Raw genomic sequence first — 19,458 nt, 5'->3', positions numbered from 1 at the left:
CTATATCCAGTTTATGCATATAATCATTATGTACCTTACCTATGCTATTGCCAATGCACTCAAAGTCAGGCCTTGAGCTTGGCACTCAAAGACAATGGATCAAAAGAACTTTCCTTAACCGCCATTTTGCAGACTGCATATAAACCTCTCTCAGAAACCAGGTCAGGCACTAGCCCTGAAACTCCTGCCACAGTCCTAATTCATACTATAGTCATCACGTATAATACGGTAATACCCCAAATTGTATTTGCCCAGAAGTAGAAGATTATCAGGGGTAACCACAAAAGTATTGCCAAAATAATAGTCAGTGGTCAATGACTTTTCTATATCGTTAGTAGTACGTTACTGTTCGTCCAAATATGCAGGCAATAAACTTCAATAACGGCGTCATCAGTCAAAGCCTTCTATAGTACGCGTGATTGGGACACTGCTCAACAGGTGAACTTGATCAAGGAACCTACTTAATATTGAACATCAGTTTCTCTAATCCAAGAAACCTACTACCCTTGGATAGTATCCGCAGACGTATCACGAATCTCAGTTTGCACTACAAACAGTCAGAAGGCTTCCTTTTTGACACCAAGGATTCTTTTGTGGTTATCCCTTTGCTCCAGCGTGACATTCACTCTGCGGGGCTCAGCCCTCAACCAGAATCTTACAAGCTCACAAGGTTCAAGAAGATATGCTGGTAACATGATTTTATCATAGAATCCACGGTAGATATATCTCTATTTCTACTTTTGACATGATCAAATCCAAACGCAGAAATAAATTGCGTTGGATCGTCTGCACATCTCCCACTGGCATTATGATCCCTTATGAGGTAAGAATGGTCGATTATGAGCATCATACTCCATGGTGTCGCACCCTCAAGGTTACGATCGCAGGAAATCTGGAAAAAGAGAATAACATGTCAGGGAAAGAGAGGCATAGGGGCTGCCAGACGGCACGGGATGAGAGTGGCTACTTGCAACAAGTTGTGGAATTGAACTTTTAGCTTCAGTAGAGAACCGTAGATTGACCTGGTCACAAGAAGGGCTAGGTGATATAAAATTAGAGAGTTAAAAACTGAAATCTGGGTTGGTTCCCATATGTACCTTGTTGTATGCCTAAGTTGATAAGCCGAGGTCCCTCAAGGTTGAGGCTCTTCGTGAGACTTTGCCCTAGATGCGATATTCCATGATTCCATCCAATCTTATTGTTAACAAAGCGTTCCAACGACTTCGCTACCAATATAAACCAAACTGAGTCACTTAATCACATTAGGCTGTTCCGTGGTGCACGCCGTGCCGTATTTTCCAAAAGATGTGGCAGTGAAAATAGGACAGAGCGAAGGGGAGGACAATGACGGAATTACCACCGATGAAGAGTACTTACTCCACATATTAAGATAAAGGCCTGCACAATAATATGGAAAGAGTGAACCATGGATTGGTAAGACACCATATTAGACAATATCTTGAAATCTATAAGAAAAGGAAGTCCCTCGGCAACTTCAAACTCCACCTCCACATCTAAACCAGAAAGCATTGAACACCAAGACCACCAGTCGATCTCTCTGACTGGTTTTGGGAGAATTCAACCTCTTGAATTTTGGATTAAGCTAAACTTCAGAGAATCATCCATAAATTCGACGGGTTCTGCGTTCTCATTGGTCCCCCCGTCCGCTTGGATTCAGCCCGAGAGACAAATAGGGAGAACGATGGGGATGGCGAGCAGTCTGAATAACAATCCGATAATAGCAACACGACAATTCCTACTCCATTTATGTTGAGACGCCTCTTCGCATTCCAGACAATTTCTTCAACTACACCGACTCTCTCCATCTTCCACGACCTTCTCATACCTTGACTTTAACATCGACACAAACATCTTCCATACCTCCTGCCCAACACCTAACATCTCGAAATATATTAAGTACTCGAGATGAATCGTGAATCCAATTCCCTGGCCGTAAGTCTTCCCCCCGCTAAGCCATCAACTATCTAACAACAAAAAGGGTGCTAGCCAAGCAGCTAGTGACTTGCATGATGCCCTGTTCGCGCAGGTACCGGAGCTCAGAAATGCCATTGCCATAATGGATGCTTGGATTGACGACTTCGACAAGATCACCGCCGCTCACGTTGATGAGATCAAGGAGTGGGAAGAAAAGTATGCAGATGCTGAGTGCAAGATGGAGGAAAGGGATAACAAAATGGAAGGGCTGTACATAAGGATTGCGGAGATGTACCAGAGATCCGACGAGAAAGATGCCGAACTGGCTAATCTCCGGCTTGAGAGCGCAACTCTGCATCATGCTCTTGCTTTAAGTAATGATGCAAGCTACCGCCAAGAAATATTGGCCGAACAGATCCAGGCCACCACCGCTCATTATGAACAAGAACTCGCAACTCTTGCCCAGGAAAAGAATACTGTCATCAGCGAAAAGGATGCAGTAATCGATTATCTCCACGAGGTAATCGCAGTCAAAGAAGATTCCCTCGCTAGGGAAGCCGATATCGCAGACCAACAGACCGAGATGATGGCCAGACAGAATTCCATCATCGAAGAGCTTCAAGAGGAGAGCCGGCAATATAGACTGGCGTATGAGAATGCCGTTGCCGATGCCCGACTGAGAGACGATTATATCGCTGAGCAAGCCACTGAGGTTAGACACCTCATGAGAAGGTGTCAAGATCTCCAAGACGGTATTGCCGGTGGGGGTCAGTGGGAACACGCTGCCAACGAGTTCGCCTTCGATGGCATCGCCGGTAGGAATGAGCGAGAGAACGCCGATTCTGAGACTGGGATTGTCGTCACTGATTCTTTGGGGGACAGGAGCGCCACTGAGTGTGTGGCAAGTTCCTCTGGCTTTAGCCCTGGCTCTGGATCCCACAGTATCAAGAGTGAACCCAACGATATGAATAACAGTGTTGAGTGGGATTCGAGTCCCTCAGATCTTGACTCTGGCTCTGGATCACACGATATCATACGTGACCCGAGCGATGTGGATAACTACGTTGAGCAGGTCGCCAACTCTCCTCGTTTTGGCTCTGGCTTCCAACCCCACGGTATCAAACGAGAAGTTGAGGACATATATAATGATACCGACGATGAAGACGAATACGAGCAACCAACAAAGCACGTTAAGCTGACGTCCAGTGTAAGTCCAACTCAAGCTTCAGACGGAATCTAGGGATTGAGAACTAAGTGGGACCAGCAGAAACTCCTATCTCCATCTTTCAATGATTCCTACGGCCCATACTCTGCTGCAGCTTATGAATATGGCCTGCCAGGCAGATCTCCATCGAGCAAGATGTCTGACCAGGCGCAGAGATCGCGGATTTAGGCTTAACTGACAGTCGAGGTGAAGAGAAAATGGACATTGCAAGAAATATGCAGGAGAATGGCGCTTGGGTATCTGAATTTGAAGGCCTTTGAGACATGTAGATAGATGACGAGGCACTTGCCGACTGGTATATATGAAACTGGGGCCCACGGGCAATGCTAGTCTCACAAATGAATACGAAATCAGTCAGATCAGAAGATGTTGATGGCTAATACCACTGATGAAGTGAAGCAGTATTGTACAAGGCCCTCTTACCCTCCCTCGCGCCAACCTCAACCATGCATGCTATTGAGACAATCAAAGAAATCTCCTCTTCCATCTACCCGTTTACAACAGATCCGTATTACACGAGTTCGCTAGTAACGTTAGAGAACTCTCCCTTCTCCAATTTCGTCTTCCAGAATATTGGGTTTGTATCACTGAACCCATGCTTAACCCATCCGTCCTCCTTTACGTGATACAGGTTAATGAAACCACCTGAATAGGCATCTCTGTGAGTGGCGGCCAAAATGCTCCTCCTTCCCAGCTCCAGCGCTTCTTCGTCACTCAAATCATATCTATATTCCGCATCCAGCACACCGTATGCAAATGTCTGTCCGGAACCGACACAGAAGAGATTTCCGGCCAAACGTGTGCCGTCGGAATCAATGTAATAGAGAGCAGGGCCTTCGGAGGGAGTCACGCCAGCGCACATCGTCCCCATCGACAGCCCCATGCCTTTGTAGGAGTAGACAAGATTGGCGAGGATTTTAGAGGCCGCAGCGACAGAGATACGGCGCTTATGGCGGAGTTCGTGGAGGCGGCATTGCATACCTAGGTATGCGAGCCAGTACTGACAGTCCTATATTCCTCTTATCAGCAGGTAGCTCGCAAAGTAACTGCAGATCTCCATGATCATGACAATGACAGGAGGCCTCGGGAAAAGACGACTCACAGCAGCACCACCGGCCATAGTACCCAGTAAACAATTGTTGATCTCGATGACCTTCTTGACAGTTTGACTGGCAATCCAATTCCCCGCTGTAGCTCGCGAATCGGTAGCTATTATTATACCGCCTTGGAATCGAAATCCTAATGTTGTTGTACCGTGTGCAATCTTGATGGGGCAGTTGGGGTTGGCGTGGTCATCTGTTGCTGCGCGCAGCCAGGCTGAAGGCTGTTATCCAGGATATCGTCAATACCAATTCCAAATAGCTTTAAAACAGCCTGCAGATAACTCGAGAAGATGGAAGAAAGAATGTGAGGTACGTACTTGGGCTACAGGAGGCATGGCGAACTTAAGAGACAAGCTTGGTGTTGGCTGGTACAGCTCCATCTGGTCATCTTCCGAGTAGTTCTCTTTCTCGAACTTCGGCTGGGTGTATTGTGCGACGAGGGTATCCATCTTGAATGACTGAAAAGGAGTGTTATGCAAGGAAAGGGAAAGGTGAGGTCGAGCTGGGAAGTTGAGGTTGTTGGCGTTGATGAGCTTCAGGCAGCTTGTTGTTCGCGTCAGCAGTTCGAGACTAGTCACCCGGTCACGTGCATGCGTCGTGGCCTTGGCAAGGGATGTTGTTTGAACGACGACGACGAAGACATCAACTTCTTTGACGGCCTCCATTAGTTCAAACTCAACAGGAACAATATTCGGGATAAAAGGCTCATATTTTCTTTATTCGCACAAGGAAAGAGTAATGGATACCTCCGACAATACTCTGACCCCAATATGCGCTCTCTTCTCTGTCTCCGACCCCTTCCTTCTCACGCGCCTCCTTGCCCAGGATGGAAGTTCTTCTGTTACCTTAGCAATTATCTGATTCAGCAACAGACTACTCTCTTTACACTGGATGGTATATCTCTGTAGCAGATAATGATGGTGATGATATGAATGTTTCGGACCCCTTTGGATGTGACGAACAGGCCGATAACCGTTCCACTCTGCGAGGACTGTCAACACGGTGAGGTATACCGGCACATTCCTAACATACCATGAAATTATCCCTAATGTTACCTTCTCTTCCCTCCATCGCTTACTATTCCCTAAATCTCTGTCCGCATCATTGGCAAGGCGTAGTCCATTTGGGAGAATGAACTTACGTTTCCCTCCAAATCGCCATCTTGACTTTCCTACTGGCCTCCGGATCGACCCTCCACCTCCTCTCCTCTGTCCACAGAATGCGAGAAACCGCGCTCTTAATGCGACTATCAACCAACTATGGGTGTGTTATATTCCACTTTAACATACCCTCGCCTCTGGTCCTCATTCTTTTGACTGAAAGCGTAATCATTCTCCCAACGATGGTAAAGAGACACGTCAATTTGGGGGTGGAGGCTGTAAGTGCGGTTTTGTGAGCGAATCGGTCACTTCTGTGACACTTAAGCCGGAGAGAGAGATAAGGATTGAGTATAACGATGCCCGGATTCTGAGAACTTCAGCCGCCCCTCGTTGTTTGCCATTATAGATACATAAATGGGGGTTGATTGTGTGACTGGGTGATTGTCACCTGGCTTTGGAACTTTAATATCGAAATATAAATCGAAAACCTTAGATGTTCCTGAGGAAGAGACGATGTAGGAAATGAAGAGGACTGGAAATCTGCTAAAACATATGATCTAAACTCTTGTTCTATACTCTGCTACTCTACTTCCAAAGAGAAAGAGAGATAAAAGATTCATACTTTCATCTTGTCTCAGCGGCAGATCTCATGGGCCATACGAGTCTGACTCAATTCTTCATCTTCCCCTCGCCCGTGCAGGTTGCAGCGGATCCGATTCCTTTTCAATCTAGGCAAGACTGAGAATGATAAGAACAAAATGATGAAGGACTACCTTTATAATAGCGTAGCTACTCGTGCCAGTCGTCAATATCTGAACAGATTCGACTCTTTAGCAGCCTTCTAGTCTAATCGAAGAGGCAAGATTTCGTGGCCAGGTGCCCCAATACTAGCCTCCATTGTGAATCAAAAATCACAAAAATAAAATGACAACGGCAATTATAACAACAACGGTATTGACAATGATGAGAATGATGACAATGACCCTTATTTTCGAGGAAATTAATGACCCTCAGCGGTATCGGGAGAGATATGATATGGGGTATGAAAATTCGAAGGAAGGGAGTGATCCAGACATCGCAACCGCATAGCCCTCTGGCCGACGCCGACCTGCAGGCAAGAAGTGGAGGACTTCATCTGGATCACTCCCTTCCTTCGAATTTTGGGCGTCGCGACGCCTGAGTGTGAACATGTCGTCCATCCCTTTGAATTCATTACACATTTCCACGGCCTCGATCTTCAACTCTAAGTTTATAACTCCTCCTCTCCAATATGGGGTAGCTTAAGGCCCCTTTCGGATGTCAAATGGAGCTTGGAAGTCGATATAGTCCTGAGAATCACCTCTACCCACAAGTGTCGATGCCCGTGGGCGTACCAGGTAGAAGATGATATCGATCCGACTTGGACAAATAATAGTATTTTAATAATATAAACCCGTGTCTTTCAAGGGGGGTGTTTTTGCAACGATAACTAAGTAAAGTATAAACTTACTCCCTAAAGAATGGATGGTATGTGGTGCTGTGGATCTCCAATTTACTCAGCAATGTCAGCATTGTGAACAGAACTGCTGTTGACCTTGCGGACACTCTGTAAGAGTCTGACTCAGGTCTTGCAGTTTGGAAGCTTCGTTTCCAAGACAGGCTATTAATAGAGGTTCACGAAGTGGACTTTTACCGAATCCCGATGGTGGATTGAGTGTGTTATCAATGGCTTCCGTCACGAAGTAATCATCGGGCTGCTTAAGTGGATAGTCTTCGACGCATTAATCGCATTCACTAGATATCTACCTAGATAGACCATTGGTCTGTACGAAGGTCCCTGTAAGATCAAGGTAAGGCGTCCCGTGCTCGAGACTGAAGCGCTCCCTTCGGTTTGTATTCTTAGGGAGCAGGCATGAGAGGACAACGGCTTCTGGAACGACTCACTTAATTTTGGTGACTACCAGAAAACTCTACCTTCAAAAGTAAGAGCTGATCTTAGTAGCGCCTTTATGGAGAGCTGATTACCGGCAATATCTAATAAGTCATGCAACAGAGTCTCACTTTTTCTGACGACCGCCCTCGTTAATTCTCGCTAATTCTCGCTACCCCTTTCTCACTCGCACTTTCGCCTCGCTCTCCTAGTTCTGGTGGTCATCTTCCTCCACTGTGATCCCGATGGCCTAGCCTTCCTCATCCCCAGATCCCGAAACGACATAGGGGAGGGGTTTCATGGTGTGGGGCCGATTAGGTGCCGCACATCTATTTAAGCGGGATGGAGGCTACCAATCAAGCGCGAAAAATATGTGGATAAGCTGAGGCCGGAAAACTGACCGGAATTTGAGAGTTGACCGCCGGTGCCGATTCAGATAAAGGAAGGCCTGAGCAACACATCCAGTGATCGCTTTCGGCCTTTACCCCCTAGTGCAAAGTCTTAGAGTTCGTCTGAACCACGGGTTCTCTCAGCATTAACAGATCCAATCATTCGTTTCCCGAGGAAATGTCTATCCCACTGTCAAAGGCTTGCTGCTCTTCACCCGCGGTGGTGCGGGAAGGTTATGAGCAGAAGGGCCATTTCACTACTTTCGACAACCTCAAGACATGTGAGTTAGTTCACCGCGCGGGGCAAGTCTCAAGCAAAAGAGGAGGGAAAACACTGACTTCAATGGAATAGATGTCACCGGGTCAACATCAGCCAAGATGGCTATTCTCTACGCCTACGACGCATTTGCCTTTACCTCACAGACCCTTCAAGGAGCGGTATGTTTGGAATAAACTATTTTCCGGCCATTCTCCAAGCTGGCCTTCCGTTGCTGATATGACATTACTTTTAGGACATGCTTGCCGCTATGGCAGACTGTCTCGTTCTGATGCCGGATTTCTTGGACGGGGGCATTCCTCGAGAAGCCTTCCCCGCTGACACTCCCGAAAAGGAGCAAATATTCGTAGATTTCTTTGCCGGCAAAGGAGACTGGGACCGGGTGACCAAATTGGTTACATCGAGCGTCAAGGCTATCAAGAGTGCATATCCCTCTGTTGAGAAAATCGCAGGCCTAGGCTTTTGCTATGGCGGAAAGGTGTCGATCTGTGCAGCCAACCAACCTGATACCCCATTCAATGCCATTGCACAGGCACACCCGGCCCGGCTAGCTAAGGAAGATGCAGAGGCTCTTAGGGTGCCGCATCTGTGCCTGGCTTCGAATGAAGAGGATCCCGAGGATGTGAAGGCCTTTGACGCTGTGGCCAAGCCCCCTGGATCTGAGACGTACACGTACGAGAAGATGCATCATGGCTGGATGGGCGGACGGGCCGACTTTAACAACGAGCTCAACGTACAGGAATTCACGAGAGGGTGAGTCTACAAATCCGAAAATGCCCCCTGTAGATCATCAAGCTAACTAAGTGATTCCCGTGACGACAGTTACAAGCAAGTTGCTGAGTGGTTTAAACGGGTTATCTAGTATCGTTTTGGCTCCCACAGCATTAGCATCTGATGGTGTGAGAGACGCTGGCAGAACTGGAACGCTAGTGTTAGGGGGACCTCCTCGGCGCTGGCTTTTCTACCTAGTATGTTGGCAGCCCTCTACCGCGCTTTCCAGCTCGCAGGGCATAGATTATTAGTATCGAACGAATATTAGAATTGAAAGAGCAAGTAGGGGTTATTGTATGGTTCGTACTTCTAAATACCTTACATATAACTACCGCTACAGCCTACTTGCCATCGAATCTACTTCGTACATTGAGTCCTTTGCTTTAGTCAATGACTTGGCAATCCAAAATCTCTGCACAATACTCATACTAACCCAGTCATTTCGGGTTCGTCCTTGTCTTGAACTTTGCACACACCTTTAAGAATCCACCTTTGAGAACCCCGCATCCAAGTCTACCATATCTTGAATACTCTGCCCGGTGTCTTCCACTCTCCATCCTCGCCTGCTTCCCTGCCACTTTTCAATTTGAAGCTCGAGCCTCGAGTATAGTTTAGAGAAAGGTAGACTCCGGGAAGACTCGATGAAACATCGGTTTGGATTGACCATCTCCACAATTGCACATGCCATCTTGGAGCCTTGTCTGTCGTGAATAGTGGATCGGCCGGCTTAGTCACCCACCCGGTCGGCTGCTTCTCCGCTGTCAAACCGGGCCTGAACCGGGCCTGAACCGGGCCTGTATTTTGTCAGACCCCGCATCCAGCGACTGCCTTGGACGTCAACAAGATGCAAGGGTGTTGATACACGTAGAATACTTAACCAGCGTCCAAATCTCACCACCGCAGCTATGCAGACCCAAATACAAACTGAGGAGGACAGATCCAGTCCTCACAACGCGATTCAAACACCCAGACGTGATCACTACCGAAAATAAAGTCTCCGAGCCCACGTCACTTCTTCCAGGACGTGCTACACCTGGAGCGATGAATAGTAGCAGCAGCAATGATAACAACGGAGAACCCATTTCAGCGGCAGCTTTGCCCGGACAGGCTGTCGATATCGAGAGAGATGTCTCGAGGCCTGTGAGTCGAAATGAAGACTCCTCCATCAACGGAACAGACCCCAGCTCCGCGATTGATTTGGAGAAAACGGCTGGCGAAACCGCCCAGCTATCTTCCTCTAAGGAGGTTCAATATTCCGTGTTCCCTCGAAACCAGAAGTACTTTATCGTGTTCATGGCATCGCTGGGTTCGTTCTTCTCACCACTTAGCGCCAACATATACTTCCCAGCCTTAAACACATTGGCATCGCACTACAATGTAACGCCTTCAATGATCAACCTCACCATCACGACCTATCAGATCTGCCAGGGTCTAGCACCAAGCGTGTATGGTGACTTCTCCGACCAGGCAGGGCGACGTCCGGCTTTCATCGTGGCTTTCGTGATCTATGTCGCGGCGAATATCGGCCTTGCGGTTCAGAACAGCTACGCGGCACTGATGGTCCTGCGCTGTCTGCAAAGCTCTGGTAGCAGCGGAACCATTGCACTATCCCTGGGCATTATCGCCGACGTGACAACTACGGCAGAGCGGGGGACGTACATGGGATTGGCTCTGTCAGGGGCAATGTTAGCTTCTGCCATTGGGCCGATAATTGGGGGACTGCTGACTCAATTTCTCGGGTGGCGAGCTATCTTTTGGTTCCTAACCATCTTCAGCGGCTCCTATACCTTGATATACATAATTCTGATGCCAGAAACTAACCGGACCATCGTTGGCAATGGCTCTGTGGCGCCACGAGAGTGGTGGAACATGTCTGGCTTAGACATGCTGCGTCTGAGGAAGTTGAGACGGAATGAGACAAAGGAAGCTCGGGAACTGAGGGAATCGTTGCCGAAGAACAAGGTTCGGTGGCCACGGCCTTGGACATCGCTACAGGTCATGAAAGAGAAGGATGTGGCTGCTGTGCTGTTCTTCAATTCCATCGTCAATTGCGCCTTTTACGATGTCATAGCCACCACTCCCCTACAATTCGAACGGCTCTATGGCTATAATAGTGTCCAGATTGGCCTCTGCTACCTGTGAGCCCTTCCCTCTATTACAAAGATAAGCCTGTGTACTGACACTTCACGTCTCAGCCCTTTAGGCGTCGGAAGCTTCATCGCCGCGATTGTAAACGGCAAAATTATTGACTGGAATCTCCGCCGTATCGCGCGCGCGAACAACTTCCCCATCGACAAGAAACGCGCCCAAGACCTCCGCAATTTTCCCATAGAGAAGGCCCGCATGCAGACCCTCCTCCCGATATTCCTGCCCGGAGTCGCCACTGTCCTTTGCTACGGCTGGGTTTTGCAGCAATCTGCCCCGCTCGTAGCGCCTCTGATACTCCAATTCATTATAGGCCTATCGTTTACCTCTGCCGCGAACACTGGTAGCACACTGCTCGTGGATCTATACTCGGCCAAGCCTGCCACGATCACGGCGGCGAATAATCTTGCTCGTTGCCTCATGGGAGCTGGAGCCACGGCACTGATTAATCCGATGATTGATGGGATGGGAATTGGGTGGTGCTACACCTTCATTGGATTGGTTTGTTTCATTACAACTCCGATGCTCTTGCTGCTGATAAAGAAGGGCCCCGCATGGCGGGAAGCACGACGACTGAAACACGAACAGCCCAAATGAGATGGTGGGATATGAGCCTAAATAGATAAGATTCATAAGAATCTAGTAATAACAGCAGGCCAGGGACGCCACAAAGGTCTTACTTACTTTGTATCATAAATGAATAGACTATAGAGCTAATTGGAGAAAATATGCAGTCCGATGACATCTCAAAACCTGAATAGTCAGGTAATGTATGTAAAGTTCGAAGACTTTGCTGATCTACCCCGTGTAAGGGATCTGATCATTTGATGCGGAAAAGCTTTCTGGTCCGTATTCTTGCATTAGAGGGGAGAACGGATCGCTGCCACCGTATGTCCAGCCAAATTCAGCCAGAAAATTGTCGTCCAGGAAATCCGGTTCCTGCATTCCAAATCCCAGACTCTCATGATTGGAAACCATAGCCGCATTGACGCCTTGATTGCCATCCGATGCTTAAATAAAGATTAGCATACTCGAAAGGTCGTATTGAACGAAGGGGTTAGGGCACTGACATTGGCGGGTCTCGTCCGTTGGTGGCAGGTAAGCACCCATCTGGCCTCCAAACTCCTCTCTCCACCACCACGCCGTATCGTACACCGGGCTCATTGCAAGCCGGCTTCGAATGCGAAGCGATAGGTATTCTGTACCGTTAGGCCTTTTGAAGGCCTTTTTGCTATTCCACAATTGTGTGAGCGTTAGTGTGTTCCTGGATGCTAGATCCCTGCAGTTTTCGGTTGCCAGGCGTTTTCCAAGGTCCAGCGCTCGGAAAAAGGTCGACTTCCCTCCTACAGGGTCCAAATACTGGGCAAAAGAGCTTTTCATGATACGCAAAGTGGCATGGCTTGCTAATATCATGGCATAGTTAAAGTAAAATGGGGATGTGGCGAGTATCTGGCGGTCCTGGTCGAGTTTCTCCATGTAATCGACCAACTGGCAAGCGCTCGTGTAGAGACGGATGACTGCTTCAACGTGGAGAGATGCGGGATTCTTGAAGAAATAGAACATTTGTACTGTGAGACGGCATGTGTAGAAATAAAAGAGGTCTATATCTGTAGCACATGTTAGCTAAGCGCTGCCGAGAACAACGAGGAGCTGACCTGTCACGAAGCCTGCTTCTGCATCCGCTAATTGTGCTTCAAAAACCCGTAATATGATGTCCAGCGAGCGTTCTTGCTCTGCAGAAAGGGTCCGAAGACCGTGTTCTTGCACTACCGTGCAACATCTAGTGACAATTCCATGTATCTTCAACTGGAATCTCAGACTAGGTGATATTCTCAGAGATGGTGTCTGATCTCGCTCAGTCTTCTGACTAGCGTCAAGTAGGCCGAGGTCAAGGAGGCCGAGATGGGCCAAGCCAATACAATTACATGCTCTGGACCAAGTCAGCCGGTATTAGGCTGGATACCATGTATTGACAAACCGACTTACCGTTGGTAGACAAGCACACAATTTGCCCAGAGCTCGGATCGTTTGTTGATATCGTCTTCAGTCAGACTAATCTTTACTCTTGAAAATTCCTGGCTAGAGAGAGGTACGTGGAGGCCCATCTGCATGGCCATATGTAACATACCGCCACTGAGAGGAAATGGAATGTCCTGGCTGAGAGAGCCAGTCGGAAATGGCCAATTTAGGACTAAGAGCAACCCTTTAATGGTGCGCAAGGAGGTATGTTTCGGATTGAGTGATGTGAGGGCCAGGTTAGTGATTTTAGGAGCAAGAGAGTCGAGCAGAGTCCGCTCTGCCGTATAAGCACGGCATGCAACCCCAATGATTGCCCAGAAAAGGAAAGGCGAAAGCTTATAATACCAATTCGGGGTCTCCAAGGGATCTAATATGGGCATGAAGTGATTATATCGTTGAAAATATCTATGAAAATATCAGAGGCTGATTCGTAACTAGAGCTATCTTTGACAGGAACTGCCGTGTAGGGCCAGAACAAACTCACGTTTGAAATATCCCATCGATGGTATCTGCATCCACCTGCACACCATCCAAGGTCCTCATCACAGTCAGGTCAGATGTTTGATCTTCCCTAATATTCTCCCTCCTAGAATCGTGTAACGGAGAATGGGGTGATTGTGGGCGAGACCTAACTTGGATTGTTGAGCTCACAGTCTGCGTTGATGATCCGGCGTTGGTTGATACTTCACCGTTGCTAACACTATTCGTGCGAATCTCAGCAGTGTTCGCCAGTTGGGCACTTTCAGATGTTTGACCATGGTTTTGGCCATTATTCAGCTCCTGCCGAAGAAGAGTTGCCTCTCGCTCCAGCTCAGATAGCCTCCTAGAAGCATAGTATGTCAGTCACGTCATCAGAGCTTTTCGACGTATAGGTTCAATACTTACTGGCGTTTGTTCTGTCTCTTGAAGGGATCAGAGATGACGCATTGCACGTTCATCTTCTGACATCTCGAGCACGGCCTGGGTGAGACGAGATGTGCATCGCAGCGGGCCTGCTTGCCATGTTAGCTTGTCACTTGGTGTGCATCACTCCTGAGTGCTTACTGACCTTCTGCTGCCGGCATTCTGTACACGCCTTCTTGTTTCGTCCAGTGGTTCTGCAATTGTAGTTGGTAAGCTGCGTCGTCACGAGCAGGACATGTGACAGATAAGGTAGCGTACGGTGTTGCAGACTGATCCATAAATTATTGTTGCCACGCTTTTTCGTGGAGCGGCTTGTTTAATGGGGAGTCTGTTGGGTTTGATTCAACCCTCCTAGGTAAACCGTAGGGGAAAAAAATTAATGCGGTCAATTGTGAGAGGTTAGAAGGTAAGGCATGCAGGTATTTTGATCAGAGGTTCTGGGCTAACGATAAAATGAGGTTATCTCAAGACCTTTTTGTACTCGGTTAAATAAACGAGAGAGCTCTAAGCCACCCCGAGGTACGGTAGGGACTTAGATACAAATGTACCTAAAGGTAGCTATCTTATCTTTAATTTGTGTAATAAACAAGGTGAGTTCTGTACTATACAGTCTCTGGGCATATTAGCAGACATGGACTATCCGTCCCTATTGGGTATAGAGAGGGGTTCTGATCACGTGATGGTTAAATTGATGACTAATCAAGTGCCTACCTACCCCTGAGCCGATGTGGTAAAAAGGGGTAAATGTGGGGGGTGGTCTAAGGTCCTATTCATCCACTTCCGAAAACAATCTCCTGTAAACCCCCCATAAGTTATACTTTAGCATTCTTATTTACTAGCTCCTCTTTTGCAACCCACAGTCTTCTAGTTAACTACCTAGGTTCGCATTCATGCTTCTCGTCTTCCTGCCAAGTTCCCGGTATCAAGATTCAAATCAACTTTTCTTGAAGAAAGGCTCGATCTCTCTTGCGATTGCCACAAAAGATACACATGCGTGTTATTGTCGTTGACGTTTAAGGATCATGAGTAATTTATAACTCTCATATAAGGGATAGTATTACTCCAATTGCCCTCCATTATAGCTTGATGTCTATTTATTTATCGAGGGTCTGGGTCACCCAAGTAGAGAGCCCTTGGAGTATGAAGTATCAATCCACAAATTGTATATTATCTTATCATCAGGTACTCTAATCTCTAGGTATACGATAATGGAGAAGCAGGATGGAAATAGTTTCGTCAAATCTATCCGGCGTCGTACTCGATTCAACCCAGTCATTAAAACCCTTGAAGCCAGACCCTTTGTAGCAAATATTCTGCCTTGAGTTTTTGCTGGTTAAGACTTGTTGAATGCTAATACATCTCTGCCTCCCCTCCCCCCAACTCCCTCAGAGTCCCTCTTCAGCAATCTCTCTAATATTGTTGATCGGTGTAACATTCTCGCGCTAGTGGGCATTGGTCTTCGTATGGTGAGAGGGTAAAAGGTTTACTAGAAATCCATTGGTTAACTCGAGATTCTTATGATAAAGTGATGCTCCTATGGTATAGCCTTGGCTGGGAGAGTGTCATAGAAACTCCTTATTCCAATCCTCATTCCCAGATGTAATCCCTATAACTTGTTGTATCTGCTTCTCAGCCTTATGAACCAACTTCTCAGATAGAGTGCAATTCCTCCTCGGCCGCTAGGGGCAGTAACTGTATAGGAATCCGAGTATAATCAGTGGATACACCAATAAGTTAGAGCTCTCGCTTTTCCTGCCAGTAAGTGGCCACTAACGACGTTTCTGATCCTGTCTAGAAGAGATCTGGCCTAGGAGACTTGTGAGATATTGTTTCCATTCCCTGGAAAGATATTATTGCTGTCAGCTGAGTATTAGATTAGAATCAGGAGAATGATTACATTGATTAGACTTACTGTAAGAGATCAGAAAATTAACATGGCCAGTGTCTGAAGCTTTCAGCTGTTTGGAAAAAAGACAAAAAGTGTAGTACTATAATTCTTAGCGTACTTTATGTTTTGTCTTTTAGCACCTTACTTGATGGCTTTCCCTCGCTTTGGTTTGTCAACAAGCTGCTATTTACGCGAGGCCTCCCAGATCTGGAATTAGACACTGACGCGCAACGATTAACTGTTCAATACTTTAAAGAACAGCCCAAACAAGAATTGTTCCTTCCACCAACTAGAACGCCAATGCAAGGAACCTTGGTTGTTTTTCTAGAAACCATCTCTCAAACATACAACACGGTCAACACCTTCACCTCCTCCAACAACTTTGAAGCCTATCATTGAAGAAGTCGCGTGCTTTCCCGGAGGTAAGACCCACTTTGTTACTTTTCTCTCCATAACAGATCGATCTATCAGATAGCTAAGAATCACTCACAGAAGCTGTCGCAATCATGTCATCCTCTGAGTCTGACGAGCGTCTCGGAAGAAAGATGAGCGTGTTGATCGACATTCTGGAATCCAACATTGATCCCGAACAGCCGTTCTCCACAATCATTGAGAAGTTCATCGCGGCTGGAGACCCGATCCCCGAGGATGCGACGTGCCTGCTCTTTGCCGCACAAGAATTCGAAAAGATAACGGGGCAGTCAAAGAGCGAAAAGTAAAATGCTATTAAAGCTCTCAGGGAACAGTTGGACGAGCAGGCAGAGGAGTTGAGAGACGCGCTTGAGAAGCACAATGTATTGCAATTACAGATTTGTCATTTGCGGTACATAATCGAGGAACTCAAGGAAGTGACGGGTTAATTTGACCAAGCAATGTCCTAGATTAGGAAGAAAGTAGGCTAGGACTCATGTCAGCGCAGTGGGCTTCTTGTGTCGAGCTTCAGCGGATAGCTAGGGAGCGGTGGAAGGGAATAATAAGAGAGTATTAGACCTGCTTTTGTCACAAAAGAATGTCCAGCATCAACGTGAGACGTGAGGGGGTAACTGGTTTATAGCATGCCGTCTTGCATTCATGGCTTCAATGATCGACTTGCTGGTCTACAGCCCTTGTACAACACATATAGCCAACCTTGGCCATTGTGAAGCTAGCTATAGAGGGTTCATTCTACGCAGAACTTTAAGAATGTTGAAGATACAACTTTGTAGGCTTCGACATTTGCTCTCTAGTGTCCTTCTTCCCTGGATGGCTAACCCCTATTTGGGACCCTATTGAACGCCAGTCATACAACTCAAAACATCTAGAATTGATGCAGTAATCCTCCAAGTGCTTGAATGTACTGGGTCTGCTAGTGAGATTTTGACAATGTCTAAAGCACCAGAAGGAGAAAGACTATATGCAGTCAAGGGAGCGTAGTAGCGTAGCCTTGCGTGTGAGAAGACTCGCCAATAGGCGAGGCTGGTGAAAAGACGCGGTAGGCTTCAGACAGAGTTCCCCCCAGAATTCGCGCGACTCCAAGAAGCAAAAAATCCCTTCTTCTTGTATTCCTTTAACCAGTCCACTGAGACGCTCTGGATCATGTATGAATGCCCTTCTTCACACAGTATAACAGCTAACATAAGGACGAAACTAGAGAGAGTTCCACTCGACTCCAGTTGTTGGCCGCTGTGAACTTGCACAGTTGGCGCAAACAGAACCTCCTCCATATAACCTCAATCTGATACTTCTTTCACATCCCATTTTCATCAGAGGATCTCATTGATTCTACAATTGCAGCAACGGCTCGAACTCACCGTTGAGGAACAGCTTCGTCCCCATAATGGTACCACCAACTCTCAGAATGTCCTCTAAGCGTCTTTTAGACAGCTTTAGAAGCTCAGTTACAGAGGAGATGAATACCAAAGACCTCGCAGAATCATCTTTGAGCATCAAGTCATCCCTCACTGGCAGCCAGAGAGGCCTCGGGACTTCCGAGGGTGCAGCAATTGTAAATCCAAAGGGAGAGCGCCTGTCAGAAGCTATTCGGGCACGAAGCAACGAATCAGAAGTAGACGCATCTTATCACCATGGCATCCATCCTGTCATACCTATAAATGGTGATCAGCAACTGCCATCTCAAGCAGAGCTGTTCTATAACTCTCCCAGTGCCAACCAATATACAGATCGGTACGATAGTCGTCGCGGCAAGCAGCCAGCCCGAGAAATCTTCCAAACTTCCACTCCGATGAGTAGCAGCAGCAGGTTCCGTACATCTGCGAACACAAGTTCTGTCAGTCTGATAAACACACCAGACATCCAGTATCGGACCTATTCTTCGGAATCATCTAAGGACCAGGCGGGAGGCAGAAAGAATAAATCTATGTCAGCTCTTCGACAAAGCTCAACCCCCCATGATATCGATAGGCTTTATTCAGCAGGAGCATCGACTGCAGCTGCGGCGAACAAGCCAGCCAACGACCGATATGGCATGCATACATTCAAGAGCCTCAACATACTTGCACAACGTGCTATTGAGATACTTCTAAGCCAGCACCCAGATGCCAAGTCCGAGTTGCAAATCCTCAAGCGGGCTCTACACGAGCAGGAAGAGTTCATCAAATTGAACCAGGAGAACCTAGATGCAGGTGTACATAAAGCAATGTGGGAGTCTTGCAACAAGCTTGCGAGGTTGGTGAACAGAGTCAATGAGCATCAGGAGTTAATCCAGACGTTGTTCGGCCGCTTGGATGAAAAGGAGAAGGCTGCCGGCATCAAGATGACGGAGCTAAACCATGCAAACCACAGGATCAAGCTCTTGCAGGATGAAGTCATCAAGAAGGATCAGGTTGCAGATCTCAAGCACAATGAGTATATTACCGCCATCGCTCGCCTTGAGAGGGAAAGGGATGAAGCAGTCGAAAAGCTGGCTGTCATTGAGGAGAAGCTGAAACATGAGAGAAATCGTGCTAACGGAGAAAAGATATCAAAGGAAGCTGCACTCCACGCTAACCAAGCCAATAAAGCCCAGTATGCCTTCTATCGTGACTACTATGATCAGCAGGAGGCTTTGTACCGCTCCGTCTTTGGCAAAAGCCGGAAGCCTGATGGAGTTGAGACTAAAGTCACTAGAGTCAGCGGGCGTCCAATCAAGACAAAGATAGGTACTATGCCGACAATCAAGGAAGATGAAGATATGGAGAATCGTGATGTTGGAAGCAACTTGCGTGTTGGTGCTGTCAGTAGGTGTTCCCTAGAGCGAGAACATTTTAGTGGCAAGGTTTCCGTGAGAGGAATTTTTATTTTATTAGCAGGACTAATTCCGAACCCCGCATTTAGGACAAGTGACACAGACCCTTCGAACCAAATATCGCACGTCCAGTGGTACCGAGGAACCTCTCCGTGGTTTCGAATTTCTTGCCGCTCTGGATGATATAGAGAAGGATCTAGAGGACCTAGAAAAGGAGCGGAGGGCAGAAAGAGCTAAGAATCTGGATCGGAATGCTCGCCATTGTTCTTTCTGAATTTTGAAACACTGTATCTGTGGCTTTGATCTGCTTTGCTTATCCTCTGGGGATGTTGTCGGTTTGTTGAGTATGGAGTCTTGCATATCGGGTTTGCCCTTCGAAGGAAATAATCCGCATCATCTCCGGTTGCTCTGGTACAAATTTCTTATGGCTGCATGGAGGTAGCACTTGCTCACAGATAAACATGGAAGAATGGAATCAGACTAATCGAGCTAATTGAGATACCTACTACACACACATGTTAAGGTTTTGCTTCGTGTAGTACGGTCGTCGGTCTCACTTGTACTAATGAGG

At 47.2% G+C, this 19,458-nt stretch overlaps 5 protein-coding genes across 5 annotated transcripts; 3 read left to right on the top strand and 2 right to left on the bottom strand.

Annotated features, from left to right (window-relative positions):
- Nucleotides 1-1,926: 1,926 nt before the first annotated feature.
- On the top strand, nt 1,927-3,475 carry M430DRAFT_42963 (hypothetical protein; the record flags this gene model as incomplete). Its single annotated transcript, XM_024867593.1, has 3 exons — nt 1,927-1,953; nt 2,000-3,142; nt 3,200-3,475. The coding sequence occupies 3 exons, from the start codon at nt 1,927-1,929 to the stop codon at nt 3,326-3,328; spliced, it is 1,299 nt and encodes a 432-aa protein (XP_024720507.1). The 3' UTR covers nt 3,329-3,475.
- A 196-nt stretch (nt 3,476-3,671) lies between these two features.
- Nucleotides 3,672-4,712, bottom strand: M430DRAFT_103878 (hypothetical protein; the record flags this gene model as incomplete). The annotated part of the gene is made up of 3 exons (XM_024860888.1): nt 3,672-4,169; nt 4,263-4,484; nt 4,581-4,712. 3 exons carry the CDS (start codon nt 4,710-4,712, stop codon nt 3,672-3,674), a joined length of 852 nt encoding a protein of 283 aa, XP_024720506.1.
- Nucleotides 4,713-7,839: 3,127 nt separating this feature from the next.
- M430DRAFT_19962 (hypothetical protein) lies at nt 7,840-11,451 on the top strand (the record flags this gene model as incomplete). The annotated part of the gene is made up of 5 exons (XM_024864192.1): nt 7,840-7,942; nt 8,014-8,099; nt 8,174-8,691; nt 9,591-10,847; nt 10,905-11,451. The coding sequence occupies 5 exons, from the start codon at nt 7,840-7,842 to the stop codon at nt 11,449-11,451; spliced, it is 2,511 nt and encodes an 836-aa protein (XP_024720505.1).
- A 201-nt stretch (nt 11,452-11,652) lies between these two features.
- On the bottom strand, nt 11,653-14,054 carry M430DRAFT_19961 (hypothetical protein; the record flags this gene model as incomplete). The annotated part of the gene is made up of 8 exons (XM_024864190.1): nt 11,653-11,864; nt 11,925-12,461; nt 12,510-12,784; nt 12,841-13,278; nt 13,358-13,696; nt 13,759-13,865; nt 13,922-13,970; nt 14,035-14,054. The coding sequence occupies 8 exons, from the start codon at nt 14,052-14,054 to the stop codon at nt 11,653-11,655; spliced, it is 1,977 nt and encodes a 658-aa protein (XP_024720504.1).
- A 3,426-nt stretch (nt 14,055-17,480) lies between these two features.
- Nucleotides 17,481-19,377, top strand: M430DRAFT_276826 (hypothetical protein; the record flags this gene model as incomplete). The annotated part of the gene is made up of 2 exons (XM_024865690.1): nt 17,481-18,879; nt 18,977-19,377. The coding sequence occupies 2 exons, from the start codon at nt 17,481-17,483 to the stop codon at nt 19,159-19,161; spliced, it is 1,584 nt and encodes a 527-aa protein (XP_024720503.1). The 3' UTR covers nt 19,162-19,377.
- Nucleotides 19,378-19,458: the final 81 nt, after the last annotated feature.

This window comes from Amorphotheca resinae (assembly GCF_003019875.1).
Source record: "Amorphotheca resinae ATCC 22711 unplaced genomic scaffold M430scaffold_7, whole genome shotgun sequence".
Lineage (NCBI taxonomy): Eukaryota > Fungi > Ascomycota > Leotiomycetes > Helotiales > Amorphothecaceae > Amorphotheca > Amorphotheca resinae.
Note: the sequence above shows the minus strand (reverse complement) of the source record. Positions and strands in the feature narration are given on the sequence as shown.